The sequence below is a fragment of the Netta rufina genome (assembly GCF_964035555.1).
Source record: "Netta rufina genome assembly, chromosome: 2".
NCBI lineage: Eukaryota > Metazoa > Chordata > Aves > Anseriformes > Anatidae > Netta > Netta rufina.
The window spans coordinates 109,804,356-109,830,429 of NC_140124.1; the positions used below are offsets into that span (position 1 = coordinate 109,804,356).

A 26,074-nucleotide genomic window follows, 5' to 3' on the forward strand; every position below is an offset into this window, starting at 1 on the left:
GGTAGATCTGAACTTGTTCATGGAGATAGAGATAAAAACAGATTTGAACTGACATAGAGGGAAGTTAAAATTTTATTTCATACATAATTTTTAACCGAATCAGTCATATTAAAAGTGCATTTATTTTGGACCTTTTTCAAAGTACTGCGAACCTCAAAGCTTGTCAGACTGCCTCTTCAGTGTTAATGAGATTTTTCAGACAGAAAAGAGGAGAGGAAAATCTGAGAATGATGTACAGATTGGGTATATTTCCCATGTTTTCAACTTCAGGATATGTTTGATCTATTCACATACCTGTGACTGCAGAATTTTCATCTGAAGACACGACTGTGAAGCGTGGGCATATTTTCTATCCGTTGCCCCAGTTAGCTGTAGATTTGCATTGTATCTTGTGAAGAGAGCTTTATTCACACTGCACTTAGCATCTGAAATAGTGGCTGCTTTTTGAGCTGACCCCAGTTTGCACATATGTGCCACTAGTTCTTCAGACCATGTTGCGTTTTGCTACATTTTAGGTCAAAAAAATTAAAATATTGGGGTAAGATGCAGACTTACAGTGCTGTTCAGTAGCAAGGAGTATGTGTATCACATTTAAGTTCATAAACTTTAATAAGCAAATAGGAGGTGGTGTTTCAAAATGGAATTGCATTTTTCCCCATGGCTGTTGAATTACTTCTCATAGATCTGTCCTTGGTTTTAGACTTGCAGATGGTTTGAACTGGTTGGCAATGGGATTTTTTTTGACTGCAGTGATCTGTGAGAGATGGGATGTGTCAGCTGTTGTAAGAGTGTCTCAGGGCTTCTGTGCACTATAGCCATGGAAGTCCTCAAAGAGACAAGTTCTGAGGTAATCGAAGAGCTGTTAAATTCTTTTCTAAAACAGTAAAAGTGATCTTTGATTTCATAGTTGCTCTTCAGAAAGTAAGTGAAGTTTAGTTGAAGCTGAATGTTTAAAAAAAAAAAAAAAAAAGAAAAGCATGCTCTTAAAACCTCTTACTGAAGCATTATGTCAGAAATGCTTTGAAAGAAAACTTTTGTTCAGATTGGTTTGGAGAAGGAATATAATCTCCATGGGCAGACCTATAATTAGATAGCACATTAGCCTGTAGCTGTTGAGGTCAGTGACAAATTTGTTATCTTTAAATAGTAAATAATGTGCCCAGCATGTACAAGATGACAAATACAGCTCCTACCCTGAGGAGTTTCTTCCCTTGTATGATTTAAAAAACAAACAAAAAAACACAACTCCAGAAAGTAGTAGGCCTGCTATATACTACAAATACTGCCCATATTTTCATAATTTTTTTTGGTCAGTTCTGTTAAAATGGCAACAGACTTGAGAAAAAATACAGGAGACAATAAATCATTGGAAAATCTGTTTATTTTGCTGTTTGCCTATCTTCATAAAAGTTATGAGATCAATTTTCACTGAATATGGACAGGATATTAAAGACCAGTAGCTGTTTATTTATAGACACCACCTTGAAATCGTGGAATACAGAGCTTACTATGCTTTTTGTTACCTTCTGTCTTCAAAGTACCAGGAATAATCGAACTCCTCTGCAGAGAGGGCTGCATAATTGCTCTGAAGAGGCTTAGTGTCCAGGTTTAAAAACACGAAAAGTCCTGTAGTGATCAATGCATAGCTACAGCTGGTTGAAGGGGACCAAATCCATTGAAGAGGTGATTTGGTTCCATTTTACCAGCTTTAGCAAAGCATTGGAGTGCAGGAAAGTTATAATTCAACACAACATTTCTAAGGCCCTTTCTCTAGACAGACTGCTTACGAAGAACATGGGGCTTTCTCCTGCGTTATGTTTTGTTTCTAGCCACTGCAAATTTAAATTCTGTGATTAATTTGGAGAGGGCAACATGGTAAGCTATGTACCAGCAAGGACTGTACGGTACATGACTGTGTTTATTTCTCGAGGCTCTTTTGGAGGAGTCTCAAGTCAAATTACACTTGCAGTTTAAGCTGTTTTCCATCTCCAGTGACTAAACTCTAGAGCACTGACCAGAAGCAGCGTGCTTACAGGCTCTGCTCCTGTAGGCTTCCTTTGCCTCTCGATGTTAAACTGTACTGGAGAGGAGGTTTTGTTTTCCCACCTCCCTACCCCCCTTGGTTTTCTGGCAGGTTACCTTTTGCAGCTGCTCCAGGGCTGTGGCTGGTTAGCACAAGTGTAAATGTCAAGTGCTTTCAATTCCACCACTATATCTCTGGTTAGTATTAACTTTTTAGGAATGATTATATAATATAGCAGGGCAGATTTTTTTTTTTAACTGTTGATTGAATACGTAAGCATGTTTAATGCCAGCAAAACACAGTTTTTAAAAGAATTATCTGGCACTGCGTCTGATTTTTGCCCAGCTAAGGCTCCTGCATACATTTGTGCATGCTTACATAGCTTTTTTTTTTTTCTTTTTACGTTGTGTGCCGAGTTCTTTATGAACTTTGACTGCAGTGGGAAATAGGAGGCAACATGAGTTCAAGCTATTCCCTAATGACTATATCAAGTATAGTCTGCATCTGCTTGTTGCAGAGCCCGATACTGGTGAGAAGATTTATGTAAATGTATTCCCCACACCATGGATCCTAATAGAAGCATAGCAGGTGTGTCGCTTGGACTTAAGCATTAAAGACGGCTATAAAATGAGTTTCTATTTTTACCAGTTATACAGGAACTGTTTTACAGATACAGCTGCTCAAGTGCACTTTTGGATGGCAATACAGTTGCATGTACTGGCCATATCGGGACAAAAAACGGCCCTGGAAAAAAAGCCGTGTAGCATTTGATAATGTCAGCATCTGTTATCCCTGTCAGTCACACAGTTGAAATGTTTGAGTTACAACTGTGTCAGCAGATGCCCAAAGTTCAGCGTGTGCTCGGTTAAAATTGAACAGCTGATCTAAGTGATGGATGTGACATTTCAGAGTGACTGGGTATGTATTCTTAGAGACATGCTAACGTGGACCAGCAGGAAGCAATGTGGATGTGTAATTTTAACTTCTGTAGCGCTGGGAACTGTCATTTTGTTTCGGAATCGCATTGCGATGGTACACAAAGCAGCAGCGAAAGAACACAACATGACGACTTGTTACCAAAAACTTGTCAAAATAAATTGAAGCTGTTAAAAAGTTGGATTGCATAGCGGAGGCCAAATCAATTGGTGGCGAGGACAGGAACTCCTCAGCAAAATGCGTAAATGCTTAGCAGTTAACCTCTCTGTAAAGCTGCTGGTAATAGCAAATTGCTTCTAGGAGCCTGGTCGAGTTCAGTAGCATCACTGCACTTAGAGAAGACACTACAGTTTGATTTGTTTCCCACTGTAACCCAGTTTTTAATTTAGATGTTAAGACGCCATTGCCTTTGTGCCAAAATATCTGCTTATAAAAGAAATAGCTTTCAAAGAAATTTAACATTTTACTTAGGCAAATGGTTCTGATAAGAGAATGTTTGTTCTTGTGTACGTGTTATTCTGTAGTTTCAGGTAACAAAAATAGCAGGCTATGTATAATAGCTATTTGAGAATTTATGTGAGTATTTAAAAATAAGGTTCTCCATCTAAAAATGGCGCCTATTTCTTTTTTTTTTTTTTTTTTTTCTCTGTTATTTTTCCTCCTCCCGGACTTTTCAGTAAGCACATGGGTAGAGTTAGGACATTTAATCTGGGACAAACGTGTCTACTTTGCATGCATGTATCATGTAACTGTTTTTAGAAGGCTGCTATTATGAATAGGAATTGCTGGACTGATGAGCTGGGAGCTTTCCTCATATTTTCCTTACTTCTGAATTTTATAATGAGCATCATAGGGATGGTATGTTTAAATTAATACTGCTTTTGGAGCTCGAAACTGCTGTAGGACTTTTTCCCAATGCTTTGATATTTCTCACAGAGGTCTTACAATTTCCTAGGTGCTCTAAAATCATATTTCCTTGGCCAATTTTCTTATATCTAGCGTTACAGTAAATTCAGTTCATTTGAAAACAGTATTCAAGGGAACTTAACTTCTAAGTGGTAGTTGTCATATGTGTTTTCATTTAGGAATCTGTCAATAGCTTTAATCTGCTGACTGGGAACTGTGGCCTAGAAATCTCTGTATTGTCACTTTCTGTGCATAAACCTGACAGAGCAGTTTGTGTCGCAGAGCTCGGTGAGCATGCTGAATGCTGCTTTGGAGAAAATTCTAACTTAAGTGTCACGTATTAAATGGCAGATGCTAGCATACTCGGTAATTCTGATGATGATCCTTTTCTCGAAATCACGGGCTGAATTTCTTAGCTGGTTCTGCTCGTGTCCTAATTGCAGCCTGTAGGTGAAATGCCCTGTGGTTGATGTAAATTTAAAGCCTGCTATCTTAAGCACACAGAACTTGCTGTGATTAACCAAATAATGGCTTGTTGTGATTACCAAAATAATATATTTTGATTACCAAAATAATATATTTCGGTAATCATTTTGACTTTTACGGTTTGCTTAGGGTCTTTTGAATGAGGTGTACTGGTAATCGTAATTTTCGCTGCTATGCTGTGATCTTAATTAGTCTGTTTTAATTGTTTCCAGCCTCCTTTTGAGTTTTTGTGTGTACAGCTAATGTTCTGCTTATAACCCACAAGCAACTTTTCCTACCCACGTTTGCAGTCACTTAATTTAAGGCTTTGTGATGTGGTACTAACAAGTCCGTGTTATTTTGGCAATACCAGCTGACCCCTTAGCAAGTTAATTTGTCACATGAATGTCATTCAAACAAGGGGGAAGCCTGTTTCTTCCAACAGCTGTTTAGTTTCCTCTTACGGGTTGTTCCGTGCCTGCCAAAAATACATACTTCTTTACATTCCATAGCATTGTATGTTCATATGGGTACATAAAGAAGTATGTGCTCCGAGCAGGTACACGCAGGGGTGCTCAACTACCCCTCAGATGAACCTGGAAAGCATTTTGCTTCCTACTAGTGCTGTCATTAGGTAAAATTCAGGCTGGTACTTCTTTGAAAGAACAATGTTACGAGTAACTGAGGGTAGAAATCCAAACTTAATACTCTAACTGAACTTGACAATGCAATTTACCTGCACAGAGGCTTAAAGCTGGTTAGAGTTCATTGCTCTGTGGTGGCACGGGCAGTAGGAGTGCTTATCCAGAGTTTTGCAGCCTCTCGATGTTCGTTCTGAGCAACCAAGTCTGAATGGAGAGTTGGATCTCTGGTAGCTTTGCAAAGTGTTTTCTTGGGATTCATAGTTGTATTCCACCATAAAAACTGCTTTCCTCTGAGGTCTTCTCGCAGACTCCCATGCTGGTGTCCTAAAGGGAAGTACAGACTCATTTAACACAGGAGTTACAAACTCTCTTACCCTCCCCAGCCCCATTTCCATGCATTTATACATCCCATACAGTATTCTGCAAACTCTTTGCAGGCTTCTGCTTATTTCAGTTGTAGTTCAGAGTGGTTTTTAAGGCGTAGTTGCACGTGCCAGTGGCGATCCTGCTTATCGCAAAGATGATGACATTGAATTAAGAAAACAACCTCTAGCTGCTGTGACAGGATTTGGATTGTTGGGCCAAAGGTCAGATGTGAAAGCCAATATCTACTCAACACTTCTGCAGACAGTTTTCTGCATTTTTTTCCCTAAATTGGCACTCACCTGCTTCAGTTAAAATCTTGTCCACACTTAAAATATTTATGAAAATTAAAAATCCTACGAAAAAACCCAAACCACACAAACTAACGAAACCCAAATTTGTGCCTGTTGTGTCAGCCTGCGTGCTGTGGTTTGGAATGATAGTTAACTCTTTGATGTGTGGTGGGGGTTTGACTTCTAAAGGGCTGTCACACACAGCTTGTGGTTGCCTAATTTCTGTTTCAGGAGTTTGTTGGGGTGACAGTAAAGATTAAGCTTTGTCTGTGCAGCTTCAGAAGGTAAATTTAAAGCGAGCTTTTCGATTAGTAAACGTGGTAGTCGTAAGGCAAGACGAGAGCAGGGGAAGGAGGAATTTCTGCAGCTCCTGACAAAAACCTAGTGCAGCTGATGGAGAGCAAATCAGCGTGTAGCAGGAGCCAGCCCAGCACTACAAGGAGAAACAGCAATGCAGCATCAGAGTTACAGCGCTCGCCTTCTGGGGCTTTAAGTAGGTTGTCTCCACGTACATCTCAGATAAAGCACCTTGACATTTTTCCTTACATCTCCCTCAGCACTCAGCATTGCCCTACCATGCTGTTAGCTTTTTTTCTTTTTCTTTTGGTACAGTTGATAACCCTTTAGTTGTGTCCTGCGTAGGAAAATAATGCATCTCAGTGAAGCTAGCGGTCACTGTTTATGAAGCAGTTAATGGCATCGCAGTGCTTGAGGTTATCTTCTTCTGCAAGAATTCTGCCTGTCGGACGAGTTGGGCTTTTTCTGCTACGGATTTTGGACTAACGTTGCTTTCTTTCAGCCTGCTCTTCACACTACAAACGCTTGATACTCCACCACACTCAAACTGCTCCCAGCGCAGAGGGATTATTAATGCAACAATTACCAAAAAAAAAAAAAAAAAAAAAGACCGAAAACATTCTAGCAGCGAAGTTAGACATGCAGCAAGTCACAGGCATCCTGGCAACGTGCAGAGCAATGCAGGTCTGCTGAGGGCTGTGTGATTTACCTGAGAGCTTAGTGTCTGGCATGCGGCGCTGGCAGAGAGGCAGCGGGTGGGTGACCTAGCGGCACACCGGCAGCCGCCATCTGGTCCCAGTGCCTCATCTGGTCCCAGTGCCTCACCTCATCTGGTCCCAGTGCCACCACCACCACCTCGCCTGGTCCTGAGGCGCTGACTCAGCTCTTGGTGAGAGGGCAGGGGGCGAGTTTTGGGGCGGGTGCTGCCTCATCTCCTTAAATGCATAAAACTTAACCCCCCCCCCCAAACCCCTCCCAAAATCGTAATTAAGGGGAAATAAGGGTGTGGAGGCACCTGCTTTTGGGGTGTCTGAGGCGGAGGCTGCCGTCCCGAGGTGATACCTGAGGTCTGCGGGGCTGAGGGCTTTAAGAGTCCGGTGCTGGGAAGCCGGGGGGAGGTGAGACGTGAGGAGGGGAATCGCAGGCAAAGGAGGAAAAAAAAAAAAAGGAAAAAAGAACAAAAAAAAAGGAAAAAAAAATAAAAGGAAAAAAAAAGGGAAAAAATAAAGGGAAAAAAGTGAAAAAAAAAAGGAAAAAAAAAAGGAAAAAAAAGGAAAAAAAGGAAAAAAAAGGGGGGGGGAAAGAAAAACAAGGGGGAAAAAAAAAGGAAAAAAAGGGGAAAAAAAAAAAAGGAAGAAATAAGAGAAGCCACAGAAGTTGGGAGTCACTTGAGGAAAAAAAAAAAAGAAAATAAATAAAAAAAAATAAAAAATACGAAGCGCCTCCCTCTCTCGCCCCCCCCCCCCCCCTCCCCGGCGGGTCCCCGCGGCCCCTCAGCCCCGCGGGCCTTTATAGGCGGGCGGGCGGGCAGCGGGACCCCGCGCGGCCGGGCCGGCGGCTGCCCGCGGCCGGCTCTTCCCTGACCATATTTAGTCAACCCGCGCCGAGGTGCGCCGGGCCCCGCCGCGCTCGGCCGATCGATTGAGCGGCCTGGCGGGGCGCACGCGGGGACGGGGGGGTGACCGTTACGGACGGTACATTTCAAATCCCCCTCACGGACGGGGCGGCCGTTGCGTCCTGCTAACCCCCCCCCCCCCCCTCCCCAAAGTTTACCTTTTGTAAAAATAAATAAATAAAGAAAGAAAGAAAGAAAGAAAGAAAGAAAGACGTAGTTGGCACACGTTGACATAAAGCCCTGTTAAAGCACCAAGTTTTACACACATTGTCAATAACCTCTGAAGCAACTTCCAATTAGCCGTGTAATCTCTAACAGCTGAATAAACCGCAAAATGATTATCCGGAATTCTCTCCAGCTCATTTCATGGTTGCCATTAGATTTGCTGATTTCTTTTTAGCGCAATTACGGCGAAAGAAGTCTGTTTTCTGTTTTAAGGCAAGTTTTCGGGACCCATGTCAGAGCGGCACGGTTCGGCTTCGTCATGAGTGCCGTGTGGGGAATCGTGAATTAAGAGTGGCTGTGTAATGGGCATGTAGCACTGATTCACTGACATGGCTTTTTATGGTACAGTGCATGCTTCTTTCAGTGAGAACTGTTCTGAATGATAGCCGCTCAGCCAAGCTGTCAGCGTTTTGGCAGCAGCTCCTGAAAATCCTGCAAAACTGGATAGCAGTAGCAGGGAAGCCTGAAATGAAGAAACACAGTCGTGTGTGTTGAAGGAAGCTGCCGCTGAGCTGGTGGGAAGGAGGCTGCAGCCACAGAACATCTCACAAGAATTTCCCATTGGAGGCATATGAATGCCTTGCTGCATTTTAAGGTGTCCTGTCCGCAAGACCATCCTTCCATCCCGCTGTCCAGTAAGTTAGCGAGGTCTGGGAGAGAGGGAGGCGTGATCTCTGACTTGCACAGGCAGAAGAAATTGAGTATTAGTTACCAGCCCTCTGGTGCTTCACGGAGAGAAGTAATACAAGTTTCTGTTTTGCATAGAGGTTGGTTGTTTTGTTGGTCCTACTTGATTCCCAGTAGGAATAAAGCGTTTTAAAAGCATCCAGAAACATACCAGGCATCTCATTTTTACAAGATACTGTCTGAGCCCCCAAATATTTTACAGATGAGCTTCAGAAGAAAGCCTTGCTGGTGTTTGACAGCAAATGAAGTGGGAAAAGATTTGAAAACAGAACTGCTGAGGCTAAGTGCTCTTGCAAATATTAGGATGAGTGCTATTTTTCATAGCATATAAAATTACTGCATTAATTTCTTTATTTTCTCTTAGAGATGAGGTGTTAAAGAAATAGCAACAGTAATGTTTCTGAAGCATACTCACTTCCCGATGCATCTGTTAAAGCATGTGAATGTATGTTAGGTATTATTTTAGTTTGGTTTAGAGCAGTGGAGTTGGCAGTGTCCTTATTTCCTTATGGAAGGCAAGGACGTAAAATGTAAGCTGGGTTGGCTAAGGCTGTTCCCTGTTCAGTGACCAGAACCACTTTGGAGACAGGCTGGCTATATTTAGAGCGGGGCCTGGGGCCAGAAGATGCAGTTATACTTTGTGGTGGTGACTTCGTACACTCTGAATTAGGGGAGAAAAGTGACCAGTTTGGTGTGAAGAGGGTGAAACTGAGGCTTTATCTAGTGTGCTCTGCAGGATTGGGAGAATACAAGGAGATGCTTCAGAAGTCAACATTGTTAGTCCCGGTAGTGCAGAGGACGGAATGCATGTTCTTACTGACACAGTAGACTACCTCAGGGACTCTTATTTCTGTTCATTGGAGTGAACCATGCCACAACCGCAGCTTTTTGCTTGTTTTATAGGGAACTCGTTGGCTTATGCTAGGACAGAGCTCAGGAATGAATTGCGTTTATGCCACGTGGATGTGCAAGGTAACCAGTCAGTGGAATGAATTAGGAGCTAAGTTACTGCTTACCAGGGCAGATGGCTTATTGTTATCCGCTGCAAATATTTTTTGAGTAAAAGGTTCGCTTTGTGAGAATGTTTATTGAAACTCTGCCTTTTGAATATCAGGTGGCTAATGAAGAACCGTTGGATTCAGTTATGGTACCTACATTGCAAGGCAGTTTGTAATTCAGTGCTTCCACTTGTGTTGGCTAGTATTGGATTTTAAAGCTTGAATTTTGTGAAGAACCCCTGTTTCTCCTGTGAATCACACCTTGCTTCAACAGAAGGGAAAGATCAGGTTGATAGCAGAGGTTTTCTAGAACAAGATCATAGCATTTTCTGGTTTTTTACTCTTTGAGCCTTAAGGGAGCTATGTGTACTGTTTACAAATATGAAATAATAAGGGAATCAAGTTTGGTTACCTGCCTATTCCAAAAGCTAGATGAAGACAGGTGAGCTTTGAGAAAAGTGTGTTTCTGTGAGAATACAAGATAGACCAGTTTGTTCATCTAGTGTTGCGTTATTAATGCCCTTATCACTGCCTTCTTTGCACTTTGTGGATTTTAGCCTGCTTTAATACTACAGTAATCAAGTTGCTTTTTGCCACCCTTGAATTTGAGTGTAAGATAATAAATTCACTTCCCTTGGTAGGCGTCTTGGTAAGCACATGGAGAAGTGGGCTAGAGTACTGGACACTGCCATGGTTTCTTAAACTCAGCTGCTCTCTGTTACTGAAATTCCCGTATTCCACTAATCTCACTTTACACTTGCAGCGTTCATTTCTTCTGTTCCTAAAAGGACTTACTCAAGTTTTATCTCAGAAATAGAAAGTCTTAACTGATAGGGACAATAGCATCAGTTTATGAAGTAGTGGTTCTCAAGAAATCCAACATGTAGTAAAACTTGTTTCTTAAATATTTAAGTAAAGTTTGCTATGGAGATTTTCAGAGAGAAGCATTTCTGTCTTCTGTGTTTCAGAATCTTTGTGAGTAATATTTAGGGTAAGTTTTGGTGCCGGGTGATTGGCTGGTTTGTTTGCATACTTCTACTGGAAGGAATTGAACATGAAATTTTTAGACTTTGGAACCGCCGATACAACTTTTCACCCACTTTCTGTTTTTGGAGAAATGGCTAATGTTATTTCTGTCACTACTGCTTTGTAGTTCTGCAAATGAATGTTGCTTTTACTCTTGTCCCGTTATCATTCAGCGAATACTTCACAAATGCCCTTATGCCATCTCTGCCTATTTATTTCAGTGCGATGCGCGTATTGCTCTCCAAGTTGCCGCGACCGTGGATTGTTGATGAGAAAAAAGATGATGGATACACCGCCTTGCATCTGGCAGCTCTCAATAACCACGTGGAAGTGGCTGAACTTCTGGTGCATCAGGTAGGGCTCTCCTCTCAGGAGGATTTAAGTGTCATGCTTTGATTAGCCATCTGATGTGAAAGTAGGTTGCTGCTGCTGCCTGCAATCGCAACGCAGAGGCAGTGGAGCAGGGAAGGCCGCATGGTAAAGGTCAAACTTGCTTTTGAGATCATTACAATGGCCTTAAGAGTGCAGAGGGACTGGACAGTTTGATAACTGGTTTGATTCAACAGATCAACATCTCAACAGAGAGCAATTAAAGTAGTTATTCACTTCTGCTCTCAAGTATTCAAAGTGGGAATCATACTGAGCGTTTTATTTGGGGCTTTAATCGACTGCCTTGCCTGTAGACGAATTGCTGGGATGGTAACGGTCTAATGCTTTGAATATCTCACAGGGTAATGCTAACCTGGATATCCAGAATGTAAACCAGCAAACTGCTCTGCACCTTGCCGTTGAACGACAGCACACACAAATTGTTAGGGTAAGTATCTTGTTGCAATCAGCCATCAGATGAATGGTGCTTTATTCGAGCTGAGTGAAGCTGTTAAGAAAGAGATGCTCCATGAACTTTAAAAAAAAAAAAATGGTTTAGCAACATGTTACAGCTATTGAATTCTTGTATGATTAATTCTGATAAATTTGGAAACCCACCAGCTAGTACAGAAGGTCAGTAGGCAATACGAAGGAAATTTCGGGAATGCTAAATTTTTGTGTATGTGTATTATGGTTTCCTCTCTGCGGCTGCTAATTCCGGCGTCCCTTCTTGTTGAGTGAAGGGGACCTTCTGTGTGTTCTTCTATAATTTGTCTTGAGTCTTATGGTCCTGTAACAGACCTCAAAATAGCATTTTTGATGAGTAATTATTTTTGCTCGTGGCTTTCGCAAGCTAACTAGGTGAAATACCATTTTTATCAGTTTCACTCCTGACTGTATAGTTTGCTGTTCTTAGCATGGGAAAGCTATAAGCAGTAATAAAATCAGCAATGAAAGTAATGCACTTTCTGTTCTTGCTCACATGATTGCAAAAGTTTAATACTTTTTACAAAAAAAAAAAATAAAAAATTAACAGAGCTGTGCTGATGGCATAGGAAACTGCAGTCTAGCACAGCTTACCCACAGCTGGCATGGATTGCTAGTGTGGGCTGTTGAGGCTTGGAGAGAGTGCTCAGTGCTGTAGGAAATGTTTGCTACAAGTGAATTCATCGGCCTGGCCTGCGACCTCTGTGTAGTTTTTGTGTTAGTGTTGTGAGAATCATCCTATATTAAAAAATGACTTTTACTCAGGCTCACAGAGAATTGTGCCCCCGGTGCAGAGCTGTGTCGGTGCCTCTGTCTGGCGTTATTTTGCTGTAAGGCTTCTCCATCTCCACGGGTTGATGGACGTGATCCCATTACAGTGAAACATGTGATACGGCCCTATATCTGGAACCACTTGCTACCAAAGAATGGTTTCGGAGAGTCACTTGCATTCTGCAAGCCTTTCTGCAGCTATATTTAATTGGTGAGCTCCTGTGCCCTTCGGGAACTGACAGGGCACCTGGGAACACAATACCAACGTAGTGGATGACAGGAAGGTAGGCACGTTGGAGCACGAGTACGTGGCTTGGGTTGACACGCTTACATCCAAGAATGTTTACGTGAACGGCCCTATAGAGTAGCCGTACTTCAGAGCTGGATTAGCGTTGAGAAGTCCTAAAATAACTCATGCAGCCATGCAGAGAACATGTTGGCTCCTATATTTCAAATTTAATTCCTATTGGGTACTTTCCAGGGTTGGGTTGTACCCTCAGGCATCTGTGGAATAGTGGTCAAAGGTAGCAGGGCTCTTTTAAAAGCTCCGCAGTCATGACAAAGGGAGATTTTTTATTTTATATCTTTTTGCCCTTTATTATTATTATTATTATTATTATTATTATTATTATTATTATTATTATTATTTTTAGCTTCTGCAAGGGCTTTGAATTTCCCATGGTAGCCAGGGATTCCAGGTTGCTCTGAAAAGAGTTTTCTCGTAGAGTTTTCTTCAGAGGGATTACTAGAAACCCATAGCAGTGACAGGGAAATTTCCCTAACATGCTACTGTTTCCAGGAGAAACTCTGAAACAGAACATGGCTAGTGGCAGGCAGGATGTGAGTGTAAGAGAGAAAACTTGGGTCAGAGTAAGTCCATTTAGAGGGTATAAGATGTCCGGAGGACTGCTGAGAGTTTTAGCTTTTTTCTTTCTTTTCATTCAGTTGTGGAAGGGTTTGGGGAAATGATAAGCTGCAATCAATTACAGGCAGGTATTTCCTTGACACATGAGTTCTGAATTCCTTTTGAGGTATTTTCATTTTAGCCGTTCCTAAAGTCTGAGATTCTTCAATTCTGAGGCTAAAATCCTTGCAAGCAAGCTTTTTCTAAAGAGGGAGATTACCCTTTGTATATCCCTGTTTCTAGGCCATGCTTTTTGTCTCCACTGCAATTCAGAGTTCTGCAGAGTAGCAAAAGTTCAAAACTAAAGTTAAAACATCAGCTGCTTCTATCTGTGGGTTTCTGAATAGCACCAACGAGTTGTTTTTTTTTTTTTTTTTTAAGGGCATTGTTATTTTTCAGCATGTGTTGGCTGTTTTGTGTAACAGCATATTTAAGAAAGTTCTGATGCATCAAATCAGGGGAGAGCTGGGTGCAAGTGCAGCATGAATGGGAAGGCCTTCATATCATAGGAACTGGAACATATGTCGTAGGGGGCATGGCTAATTTTAGCCTTCAAGATGAGTCTTACTGTTCATTACTTTGCAAAGTGTTCGAAGATAGTGGGTAATAGTGGTTTTGTTGTCTTCTGCTGCATAAGGATAAACCTAAATATGTGCTTTAACTATTTTGTTAGCTGAGGATACTGTACGTTAACTGGTTATTTATACATTAAGTTGTAAAGCTCAGCATGGTGTGAAGGTGGTGATCTTTGAGGTCATTGAAACCTATTATTACGGAATATACACATACCTAAAGTTTCGTCCACTTTGTTCTGTTTCTGATATGTTACCCTAATAGATTGCATTTTAGGCTCTCTTGTAAGAGTTAAAGGTAGGAAGAATCCTGTAAAATGCATCTGTCTCTCACTCAGCCATGCACAAGGCTTCTGCTGAAATAAAATTGACGTTTGAAAGAGGTAAATGCTTCAGTTGGAGGCTGAGCTTGAAGCAAGAGAAATAAATTTAAATAAACTCAACTGTGAAATGTAGCAAGGTGTATAACACGTAACATGTATATATATATATATAAAACCCTTTTGGACCCTAAGTGCATATAACCCTTTGGTGCATCCCAAACCACAGCTTCATTGAAATTACTTTTTAAATGGAATAAGTAGCTGGTTTTTGGTTTCTCAAATGGAGTTCTCTCTCTTTTCAGCTCTTAGTCCGTGCAGGTGCTAAGCTGGATATTCAGGATAAAGATGGGGATACTCCCCTGCATGAAGCCCTGAGGCACCACACCCTGTCACAGCTCCGCCAACTCCAAGACATGCAAGATGTGGGCAAGGTAGATACTGCTTGGGAGCCATCAAAGAACACAGTAAATAAAATGCATTTATTTATTCCTTTTTTTTTCTATGCCTTTATCTCTTTATTATTGTAGCTTATCTAGTTTCTGTACTGTTGAACTGTTTTTTGGCAGCATAAGTTAAAATATATTCCACATTACATTGCAGTGTAGGCAGATTTTTTTTTATGGAGTTTTTAGCATTTAGTCTCTGCCTTTTGTTAAAGAAAAATATGGGTTCAAAATAGTTCTGCAACACTCTTTAATAGCAAATATATGGCTGCCAAAAATCAAAAGTACAGTAATACAGTACAGAATAAGACTAAAATTATGTTTTCTGTGGTTTGACATCTTGCATGACTTTGTAGCTTTAATTGTTTAGCCACTTCTCTAACCCTCTGAAAGCTTTTTCTGTTAGAACAAAGCATTCTTAGTCTTTGCATGATGACTTGTTAAGTATCTTTCCGACAGAGTTAATTTCAGAAATGGCGATGTGGTAAGGAAATAGTCAAAACTCCCTTTAATAAAGGTCAAAATCTTTTTACTGAAAAAAAATGCTTACACCTGAGAAGCTGTGTGAACTTTAAAGATGAATTTTATAGTTTTGCTGATAGGAAAAGGAAAATTATGGAGTGACTTGAATTGTGGAAAGCAAACAGCATTTTTTCAGTAAATAGTGAAGATGTGCAGCATGACAGGGAATCAGATTTGCTGAGTCATTTGTTACCAATATCATAATACTTTTTTCTAATTTTAACTGTATGTGATAGTTACAGCATTTCATTCCAAAACAACTTGATTTAAAAGTCTTTGTTCAAAATAATAATTCCATTGTACAACAAAGATTTTTCAAATTGGCTAATTCATTTCACTGAAATACACCGGCCTAGTTATGGCTCGCATATACAAAAAATGCTTGTGTCCTTTTAAGGGACAGGAAGAAACCAGTTACAGCTAAGTTGTGTTTCCATGATCTGAAATGGACTCTGTGAAATTGGTCAAAATCCTTTGTGTGCATGTATTTAATTTTGAAATGAATGAGCAGGAAGCGAGTGCTCTTTCTCAGATTCAGCATTTCATATGTCAGTCATTTCATATGTCAGTTGCCTATCTTAGTGATATCCACAACGAAACTGGATGAGTTGTGTTTGGAGTTTTTTAGACGTGTATTTTTCACCTTTTAAAATTTATTTTTGAGTTTTATGTTTCAGAGAAAAAAATGGTTTTGTTTTTGTTTTCTTCTCTATACTGTTTTCTTCTAGTTTCATTTGAGCTGTATTGGTTTTAAAAAGATTTATACTTTTGGCTTCGTTTTGGTTGGTATCTTAAAAAGAACAATTTTAGGCTGTTGTCTTTGAGATATCAACCTGCTGAGCCCTAGGGTGCATCTTTGTAATATAACACTTCAACAATTATTCTTTTTCAGTATCTTCAACTGAAATAAAATTTCACTTGCAGGATGTTATATTTTGGATTTTTATTTCATTTATTGGTAAGCTGTTTCATGTTAAACAGCAACATCATTGAAAATCTACCCTTTGTTACTTTTTCCTTCAAGCACAGCTTAAAATACAAAACACACTTCACTGACACTGGGAACTTACTTCATAAGTGGAATTTTATGGAATGAATTCTTTAGTATTGATTTTAGTAGTTCCTTGTGAATGTCAGTATTAAGCTGTTGTAATAACTGAAGCAATTTTTGTCAGTTTTGTTCAGTTGCTTTTTTAATATGACAGACTATTTAAAATGCATGTTGTCAACAGTCATGACAGCCCTACCGATTTTAGGCATCAATATGAAAAACAAGTGTATTTTATCAATATACTCATTATGAAGATTGTACAGTTGGGAGGAGGAGAACTTTTCTGAAGTCCAATCCCCACCAGGACAAAAAAAAGTCGTTTTGGCTTCTTTATTACAGATGCAGTGTTCCTTAGCCTATGACACTTTTTATTCTAAAGAAACATAATTCCACAGGCTTATAGGATGTCGTGTATTTTAATACAGGCATCTTCTGGACTCTTAACACACTTCTAAGATCTAAAATGTAGCCACTGCGGAGATGCTAGTTTAAGCTAAAGGAGCTCTGATGGAAGTTAGTTAGGTCACTTACTGGTTAAGGGGTCAGTAGTTAAAATAACGCAGACAATAACTAGTGTTTGTGTGGATTATGCCCCAAAGAGACTTCTCTCCTGCAGGTGGATGGGCTGGAACTGGCTTGTGCTGATACATTTTCTATCCAGCCTCCTGCAGAGGGGACTTGCTGCCCCTATACTGGCCCTAAGACATAGTGTCTTTTTTGCTTGTTGTTTTTTTTCTCCATTCTGTGTGCCTGAAATGTTGCAGACTACCAAATGTCATGTGTTGTGATACCGTCTTGATGATTTTAAAGCATACAGCATGCAGAGGTATTTTAGGACTCGAGATTTTCTTGAATAATGTTGGTGACTGTTCCAGGTGGAGGAGCCAGTCTTGGCATAGTGTGTGCCCATACCGAGTGAAGGAAAATATCCTGGTAACTGTGTTTGATTTTCCTCTTGGAGAAACAGTAGTTGTTTCATTCTGGAACAGCTCAGAGCCCATGAGGTGCAAATGTGGATGGTAAGAGAACTTGTGTCCCAGGAACTGAGAGAGGACTAGAGCAAATTGGTTGCAGGCATGCCTTCAAAGAACGTCTGCTCTGCCAGCCTCAGAGCAAATCAGCTTTCACTGGGCGTTGTGCTGCCACAGCTGGATTACTGACAGGACCCAAGGTAGACAGATTGTAGATAAAGTCTGTGCTTCACTTCAGCTACTGCTGTAACTGAAGTGCAGAGAAACGGGCTGAATTTCTAAACAAAACTGGTTTTGTGATCTGAACGCCACAAAACAACTTCTCTCTGTAACTTACTGCTTGTCTTGTTATGAAATCTTTCAAGCTATGCAGTTTTTATTTGGTCATAGGAAAGTGTGCTGGACCACAAGTATCCGTGAACTCATGAAGCAACCTTCAAGAGTATTGTAGCATCTCAGTAACATGTATTTATATAAAAACTTCCAACTAGGAGGAACTGTAGACTGAGGTTTTTAAATTAAAAAAAAAAATGCTTTCCTAAACCTGGATGGCTGTGTGATGACAAAGATATCTTGCAGATAATCAAGGCAGGGGAGAGAATTCTGAGACATACTTCACATGCTGCAAGGTATGGGCCCAAACCCAGCTTTGTTCTTCACAAGTCACCTCTGAGGGCTGGGAGATGTAACTAGAGAGGTTTTGAAAACTATTTTCATCGTGGTTCAGACTCAGAGGTATGCAACCTTTGGATATGGGACAGATATATGGTATTTGAAATTTATTCCTATGTGCTGCAACATCTAAAATAGCACACCCTAGTTCTTTAATCACAAAAGATCATTTTGTCTGGGGTAATAATCATTAATTTTTTTAAGGGTGGTACTTAACACCCAGCTTTTAGAAGAAGAGGTACAGGGATAGGCTGCACAAAACAGAAGTGGGATAGAATAATGTAAATCAGTGAAGTTGGGTGCTGAAATCAGATATTGGGAGCAAGGTGTGTAGAAAATCCTGCCTCTCTCCCAGTGTTGAAGCCTTCGTGACTCCGGAATTCAGCACTTAAAACTCCTTGAATTGAATCTGTGCCAGCTGTGCTCAGGCTGCTCCTTTGAATAACAGTCTTGTGTGGTTTGCTGGGGGACTCTTAGCAGTGCCAGCAGTTTCACATGACATGTAGTCTGCATTACACTTCTACATTTTATCTCATCAAGCTTTAGTACAAAAAGGTGCTGGGAGAAGGCCCAGAATACTCCAGAGTAGGTGAACCCTGTCATTGTGGGGCTGAGGGAGTGAGCCTTCTCTCTTTGTTTTCCTGGCTGGCCCTGCGGGTCATGCAGAAAATACACAGTACAGAAACTACACAGATACAGACATAGCTGTGAAAGGGTGAAGGAGTGTTATGTGATTAGGACAGGTAGGTGAGTTTAAATCCCTCCATGCTGAGAAGACAACTAAAATTAAGTCTGTCTTGGGCAGGTGCATTGCTCACTAGGCTACTGAAAGTGTGTGTTCATTCTCTGCCCAACTGTGTTTTCTGTCCACGTGCAGTGGTGGTAGCATCTCATGTGACCTTGGCAATTTCAGTGTGCTCTGGCTGTATTTTGAGTAGAGACCCAGTGGGACTATGCCCTTTAATGCTTGTGCAGAAGGACAGCCCCTTGACAAGTGTGCAGGAAATGGAGTGCTTCAGCAGGAGAACTACTTGCAGAATTGTAGTTCCTTAAAGGAAAAACGAGTACAGATTTAAGCAACCATACAATGGCTTTGTTTTTAGTTCTAGAGTCGCTTCCTTGGGCTTACAGATTTGTGTGTGTGTGTGTGCTCGTGCTTTCCTTTGGCCAGCCTGCTTGTAACTGTAGAGAGTCTCTCAAGTTGCTTACGTATTTGTTGTCTTTCAGTTAATAATGGGACTTGGCACTCAGGGAGCAGAGAAGAAGAGCGCAGCATCCATTGCCTGCTTCCTGGCAGCCAACGGAGCTGACCTCAGCATCCGTAATAAGAAGGGGCAGTCTCCTCTCGATCTCTGCCCTGATCCTAGCCTCTGCAAAGCACTGGCTAAATGCCACAAAGAAAAAGTCAGGTATGTATGTTAATAAAATAGCCCAGTTTTCTGTAGATTAACTGATGCATTTAAAACACCATGCTTCTACTACCTATAGTGTTAAAACATACAAGCTTTTTCTTGACTTCTATTCATTTTTTTGGTATTCTGTGATACATTGAATACTGTCTACACATACATTCCTTGAAACATCTGCAAATCTTACAAGAGTTTCACACTCTGAAGTTTGAACTGTGCCTCATTCCCAGGCCTTGCTCCTCCTCTGCCTGGTACCAGCCTCCTGTCTTGTAGCTGGGTCTGAGTAGGGCTTGCTTACCATTCTCGCCCACCTCCTGTGCTGAGGATTTGCTGCAGGCATTATACCTGTCTGATGGCCTGACTGTGCTTCTGTTTGGAAGAGCTGAGGTTTGTAGTAAAGGAAAACCAGCTATCTGACCAGGCTGTGAGGAATTTTACTGGGAGGGAGGGAGACTGAATAGATTTGGGGTTTGGTTGCTTTGAAGTGGCTCTTTCTAAGCAGGAATGGGTTGTAGCAATTTTAGAGAATTGGACTAGATGTCACCAGAGTGGTTCTATTTTTTTTATTATTATTTTTTTTTTCTGAAGCTTGGTTTGCAAGGATTTTGATGAGTTGGGAAGTAAACAACACTGGTTATTACATTCAGGCAGGGTGGAGATTGCATTACCAGGGCCTAGAAGCACAGCACAAAGCTTGTTCATATGGGAAGGGGGGGAATGGGGAGGTGGCAAAGTGCAGTTGGAGGTTGGTAAAACTCCAACTCCAGAGAAGAGGTGGGGGGACATCACTGAAAGGATAACTGAGCCCTGGGACTGGTTGCCCACAGAGGCTGTGAAATAAGACTAGAATGGAGAAACACCCTGAATAATGTGAATTCAGGGATGATCCTGCTTTGCATGGAGCACCTTTTGAGTACCTGTCAGGCTGAATGACTGCATGACTTTGCAATAAGAAAAAGAGGGGTTAGGCCTGGCACCTCAGAAGCACTTCTTTGGGAATTACAATTTCACCAAAATGTCATCAAGTGCACTTAGTATGGGAAGTTGTCCTAGTTATATTCCTGTCACTGGCTTACATGATTCTTATCCTTAATTCCTGCTCAGAAGTCAGTGCATGGAAATGAAAAATGTACTTGCAAAATGTCACGAAGGGAAACTGTTCTTGTTGATGTTGCCCTAGCACGTAAGGTGCTTAATTTTCTGCAGAGACTTTTTGTCTGTCTCAGCCTCATCACTGTGGCTGTTCTTCCTTCTCGCCACCTTTTATGGGCTTGTGAGCGTTGTAGGACTGAGCTGTTTACATTTAACCCATGCTCCCTCTGCTGGGTGAGCTGCAGCATAGGACACAGATGCAGGGTGAGGTCACTTCAGGAGTTTGGGGCTTCTTTTACAAGTCTGCCATTTGGAAAGTAATACAAGTATATTCAGGCTTTCCAGGTGGTAAGGTGTGCCGTTCTGAATCTATACGTTATTATTACTCTGTTAAAAACTAAACTCATGAGTTGGGAGGGTAGGGTTTTTTTGCATTTACAAGATGCTATTCCAATTTCTGTGGGCTGTTTCTATAGAATGCCTTATCTGAGCGTGAGACCTCATGCTTGTGTCGACAGTACACGTGGGAATATACAGTTGGGATTGTGTTAAGATATACACTGATCCTTGAATGTATAGGAACATACAGATAAGCAGCGAATTGATGTGCAGTATGAGTATAAAAAAAAAAAAAAAGCCTGACTGCAGGGTTTCTTTGTAGTGGCCAGGTTGGTTCCCGAAGCCCGTCTATGATCAACAATGACTCTGAAACCTTAGAAGAATGTATGGTGTGTTCAGACATGAAGAGAGACACTCTGTTTGGCCCGTGTGGACATATTGCCACGTGTTCTCTGTGCTCACCACGGGTGAAAAAATGCCTCATCTGTAAAGAGCAAGTTCAGTCTAGGACAAAGGTAAACATTTCCAAAGCTTTCTGTTTCTCTTTCTATTTTTAATGGAAAAGTAAAAAAGAGGTCAAGGAAAAGTGTATATTTTAAGCTGTATTTTGCCTTACAGGCATTTCACTGGATGGAATTGTTAATCTTTTTGATATCTTGTCCCAACATTGTGTGTTAATCTTGTCTGTTTCCCTGTACTCGTGTCCTATCTGCTCCTCATTCTCCCCCTCCATGTCAATGTCTTTTTTTTTTTTTTTTTTTTGCTCTGGTCATCAGACTTCATAATACAGCAACCTGAAGTTGTTTTATTTTTTTCCTGGTATTTTTTTCCCATGTTAAGATAAATCGCTGTTTCTCCTGAAATACAATTTCCTCAGTTATACTGAGTTCTTTTATTCCTTAGGGCTGCTTGGAAAGATTATTCATCTGTAAACTGAGTTAGTTTTGTACTAGTTTTTATTCAGTATTCTTTTCATCTTTCATGTTCTTTCTTTATTTTTATTTTTTTTTGAATTATGAATTTTATTACACTTTCTTCTTCAGAGTATCAACCAGCTGTGCCCTATTTCAGGGACCTAATCCCAGTAAGTTCCTCATGTTTCTCAAATGGTTGCTCCCGGGTATTTGTGACTACACTGGGTGCATCCCCATTGCTTTTCTGTTTGAGTATTCCTTTTTTCCTAGTAATCACCAGGCCTTGTCCTTCTTGTTGCTTTTTGGCCATTAAAAAAATAATAAATAAATAAATAAATAAATAAATATATACACACATATATACATATATAAAAATCTCATATTCCACTTACAAGTTTTCTGATCTACAGAAAACCCACTCTGTTTTTTTATCTCTATCCAAACACCTTTGGCTAATCAGCTTCTGTGTTTCTTCTCTGTCTCAGAGTAAATATGCAACTTGCAAATGTACATTTGTACTGTTTTTACTGTTCACTATTTTATTCTTCTTACACTGTTCACTCATTCTGCCATGCATATTTTCAAAGACAAAATGTTAATGCAGTGTGAGCTCCTTCTCTGTAGAGTTTCTTTATAGTCAGTGGAAAAGTTCTGCCACAGTGGTTCAGAGCAGCAAAGTAAGTCTGCTGCCCCCTCATCCATCTGAAGAAGACGATCTACGGAAATCAGCTTTCCTAGGTGAAAGCTAACCTTTGTGGATAACCTTCCTTGGATTTCTTTTGCTAATTTGGAGAGTATCTATTCAATACGATCTATCTGATAGTTTTCTAATGTTCTGTATAAATACTTAGGGTAATATCTGCAGTGCTAAGGCTGTCAGTAATAGTGCTAATATCTGTCAGTGTACTGAACATTTAAATACTGCCAGCATATATGTCTTTAGTGTGATAATTCCTTTAAATTGAATTTTGAGGTGATGAATTAGTAAATATAGCTTAGATGGAACTTCTTAAAGTCCACATGCCTTTCCAAAGAGAATGAAAAAGCAAATTGATGTCGACAGCAGGAGATAAACTGTTCTCATATCTATGTTTATTGCACTTTACAGATTGAAGAATGTGTGGTGTGTTCAGACAAAAAGGCAGCAGTGCTTTTCCAGCCTTGTGGTCATATGTGTGCTTGTGAGAGTAAGTAGACTTGACAGGATGTTCTTTTTGAAATAGTCCTGAAACAGAACATTTTTAATAAAAGATTGCTGAAAGCTCATTAATGATCTGGCTTTGAGTACAACTTGATAGTTTGGTGTGATAATCAGAAGGTTGGCATTACTTGGCAAGCTGCTAATGAAGTATTTAGAGGACAAAGTGGAGATTTCCAGAAATTTAGAGAGCAGCTGCTTCTCTCTGAATTATTTAATAGTGAGTAGGTTTGCTCAGATTATAGTAGCCTGCTGTTCATTCATTGTTTAGTTACAGTTTTCTGTGTGTGTTCAGATGTGCAAATCATGTTTTAAAAAAAACTGTAAGTAAATATTTTAATGTGCTTCCTTAGTGATCTGCAGATTTGCACAAGGGCTCTAGTTTTTCTATAGCAGATACATCATGTGTCTTGCAAAAAGACATAGGAGATCTCCAGAAATTTTCTATCTTGAGAATAATTGGATGAGAATACAGCCACCACCTTGTCACCAGACATTTCAAGGCTTTGTTGAAGGGTCATTTGCCTAGAGAAGAGCAGTGCTTGCTGCTGACATACTATAGGAGGGGGAAGGTAGTCTTTTCCAATAAGTAATTGCTTGTTTGGTCTTGTTAAAGAAATCTGGTTTCTTTCTCTCTTCTGGCTGAGAGACCTGACATTGCATCACTAACTTTACTGTTCCTGATCCTGATCCCAGTCCTGATCTGGGCTCTTTCGCTGTCTGCACTTGAAAGATGATGAGAGAAGTTTTTTAATTAGTTTCTCAGTAAAAAGATTAATCACTGTGGTGAAGGATTTCAGCAGTGAAATAGTCATTGCCAAGTCAAAACTGTAACAATGACAGCAAATGGCTCTACAAATGCAAATGGTTTCTTTCCAGATTATTTTCTGTAGATCCTTTCTAAGCATGATGAGAAAGAGTCCTCAAATTTGTATACTTCATAGGAGGTATACTCTGTTGATTCACAGTAACCTTTGGCAATTTTGAGACATGGTCACTTGCCTTTTGCAGAATAATGCTAGCTTTCTTTCTAGGATGGTATCAAAACATATGGGTTTACTCTTTTGAGGGCAAGGAACTACCTCTGTTTACCCCTGGCATGTTAGTACAATATATGAGGTCCTTGGTTATGGAAGAAAAAGCAGGTAATCAAGACAGACTTGAAAGTTCTGGTCTCAAATGGGTGTGATTTTACTTTTTTAACTTCAGTAATTCTTGTGGAATAGACATTTGGTTGGAAAAAGAGGAACCTGCTCACCAGAAATAATGTTAAAAGAAAATAAATAGAACAAGTTTGCTTTGAATCCCAAATGAGATTGTTTATGAGTCTGATTTACAGAAAATGAAGTGAAAACAAACACAAGTAGGTATTTGTATTGTAAACCTTTGTTATGGTATTGGTGTATCGTTACTGTGAAAAGAATAAACACGCTCATGTTAAGAAAGAAGAACAGTGAGAATAGCAGGATTTATTTCTTAATTTATTTCTCTGTCCTCTCAGATTGTGCAAGCTTGATGAAGAAATGCGTACAATGTCGGGCAGTGGTAGAGCGAAGAGTGCCTTTCATAATGTGCTGCGGAGGGAAAGGTACAGAAGATACCACTGATGATATTTGTGAGTGACTCCAAGACCCATACTCTTTCCCTTCCCTCCAACAACTTCTTATTTTCTTTCTTATTCTTTGAAATGACCTAAATCTTTCCTTTTCTTTTTGAAGAAAAGTTTAATAGCCATGTATCAGTTACCTGTTTATGCTGCCTCCTTCTGTATTGCTATCAATGCTATGATAGCACCAACCATTTCTCTAAAGGACTGCCTACATTGTCCAGAGTAGAAGCTGAAACATACATGACTTCTTGGCAACTTATTAATGACCTACAAAGAAAAAGCTGAAGATTGACTGTGATTGTGCATGAGAGTCCATACATGTATTATTTTTATTTCTGGAACTGTCTGACTAATAAAGAAATAGTAACTGTTTAGCATCTAGATATAAGCAATTTCCATGACATCGTTCAGTTTTACATTACCTGCTTTGATTTTCTAAAACTTTTTGTGACTTTTTTGAGTAATTTCTATGAATTATTTTTATGGACTACACGTGTGGTATGCAGTGTTTGAATTTAATTTTATCTGAATTGGAATGTTAAGTCATTCTTTTCACACTATTCATAAATGGAAAAGTATAATCCTTAAAATCAGGCTTTTAATATGTTGTAAATTTGAAATTTGTCATATGAAGTACTTCTCGAGTTTTTGGTTTTATATAGCAACATCGCTTCCTGGATCAATCAAAGACAAAACATAACCTGAGTTGCTTTAGAATTTAACCAAACTATTTCCATGATACTTGTGTATAGATTTGATCACCAAATAGAATCAGCTATGTGGATAAAAAGGGTTTTTCAGAGTGAAAGGGCTCTGCTTGATTTTATTTTTTTTTAAACTTCACTGGAGGAGCATCACTGACAAATAACTCTGAAAACACTGAGGTGCTTAGAGGCATTTTGAGCATTATTATTGAGGAAATATTTGCCAACTTTGTTGCTACAAAACTCTAAAGTTCTTCAGGAATTGAGCTGCAGTGAGGTTATAGTGAATTAAATTAGATGATCAAATCTATTTGAATGACATTATTTTAGATAATTGAAAAATTATAGCTAGTGTTCTGGAAATAATTATTCCTGTTTCATTAGACGTAATCACATATCTTTATTTTCTCTAAATTACAGCAAGTGGAAACATTCCAGTTATGCAGAAAGACAAAGACAACACTAATGTCAATGCAGATGTACAGAAGCTGCAGCAACAGTTACAAGACATCAAGGAACAGGTAAAAGTGCTAGATAAAAATTTTATGGACCACTAAGGTAACTTAAGCCAATTAAAAAGCTGATACATCTTCTGTTATTTAAAACAAAATAACACATTGAAGTTACTCAGTTCTTAAATTTTAGTTAACCAATAATTTTTATGATGTTCGTTTGTCTTCTGTGTACAGATTTAAAAATAAAAACAAAAAACAAGTGTCCCATGCTTGTTGAGCTGACTGAATGTACTAGCTACAGCAGTTGTTCTCACAGAACACTGATGAAAGTAGCTATTTTTCACTGCTCTATATCGAGCCGAACCTTAACTTGTCTGTTCACGAGGTGCCTTTGAGCAGTGGCTGGCATTTAGCTGTAGCATCTAGTTTATGTACTGTTAAAACAATTTGTGTCTGGTTGCAAAATGAAATCCATGGGGTGTAAGCACATAATTTGAATATTTAGAATGTAAATGAGAGTTTTTTTCTTTTGTAATTATGCATCATATTTGCAGGTGGAAATCTATTTATATTGGCTATAGATAGTGATAATTCATTGGTTAATTAAGTTGCATGCCATTTAGAAACCTAATAAAAACAAAACACCTCAAAATTAATGTTTCAGAGAATTGAGAGCCATCTGTTTAGATTTGTTATGCCTCTAAGTCTAGTTTCATGAGAATTATTGAAATACTATTGAAGTGCTGTCTACATGTGGGACTTTTCCTGTGGTAAATCACTACATGGTTTCAT

The 26,074-nt window shown here is 39.8% G+C and overlaps 1 protein-coding gene across 3 annotated transcripts in view; it reads left to right on the plus strand.

Annotated features, from left to right (window-relative positions):
• The window catches only part of MIB1 (MIB E3 ubiquitin protein ligase 1), a 75,185-nt gene that overhangs the window by 39,634 nt on the left and 9,477 nt on the right, over positions 1-26,074 (plus strand). For 2 of the 3 annotated variants that reach the window (XM_084282025.1, XM_084282027.1), the window contains exons 13-20: positions 10,700-10,832; positions 11,209-11,295; positions 14,206-14,367; positions 18,790-18,971; positions 20,725-20,917; positions 22,425-22,503; positions 24,016-24,129; positions 25,248-25,348. In XM_084282025.1, the coding sequence (XP_084138151.1) occupies positions 10,700-10,832; positions 11,209-11,295; positions 14,206-14,367; positions 18,790-18,971; positions 20,725-20,917; positions 22,425-22,503; positions 24,016-24,129; positions 25,248-25,348 (1,051 nt within the window). The remainder of the gene's footprint in view (positions 1-10,699; positions 10,833-11,208; positions 11,296-14,205; positions 14,368-18,789; positions 18,972-20,724; positions 20,918-22,424; positions 22,504-24,015; positions 24,130-25,247; positions 25,349-26,074) is intronic. The other variant, XM_084282026.1, reaches the window with a different exon arrangement.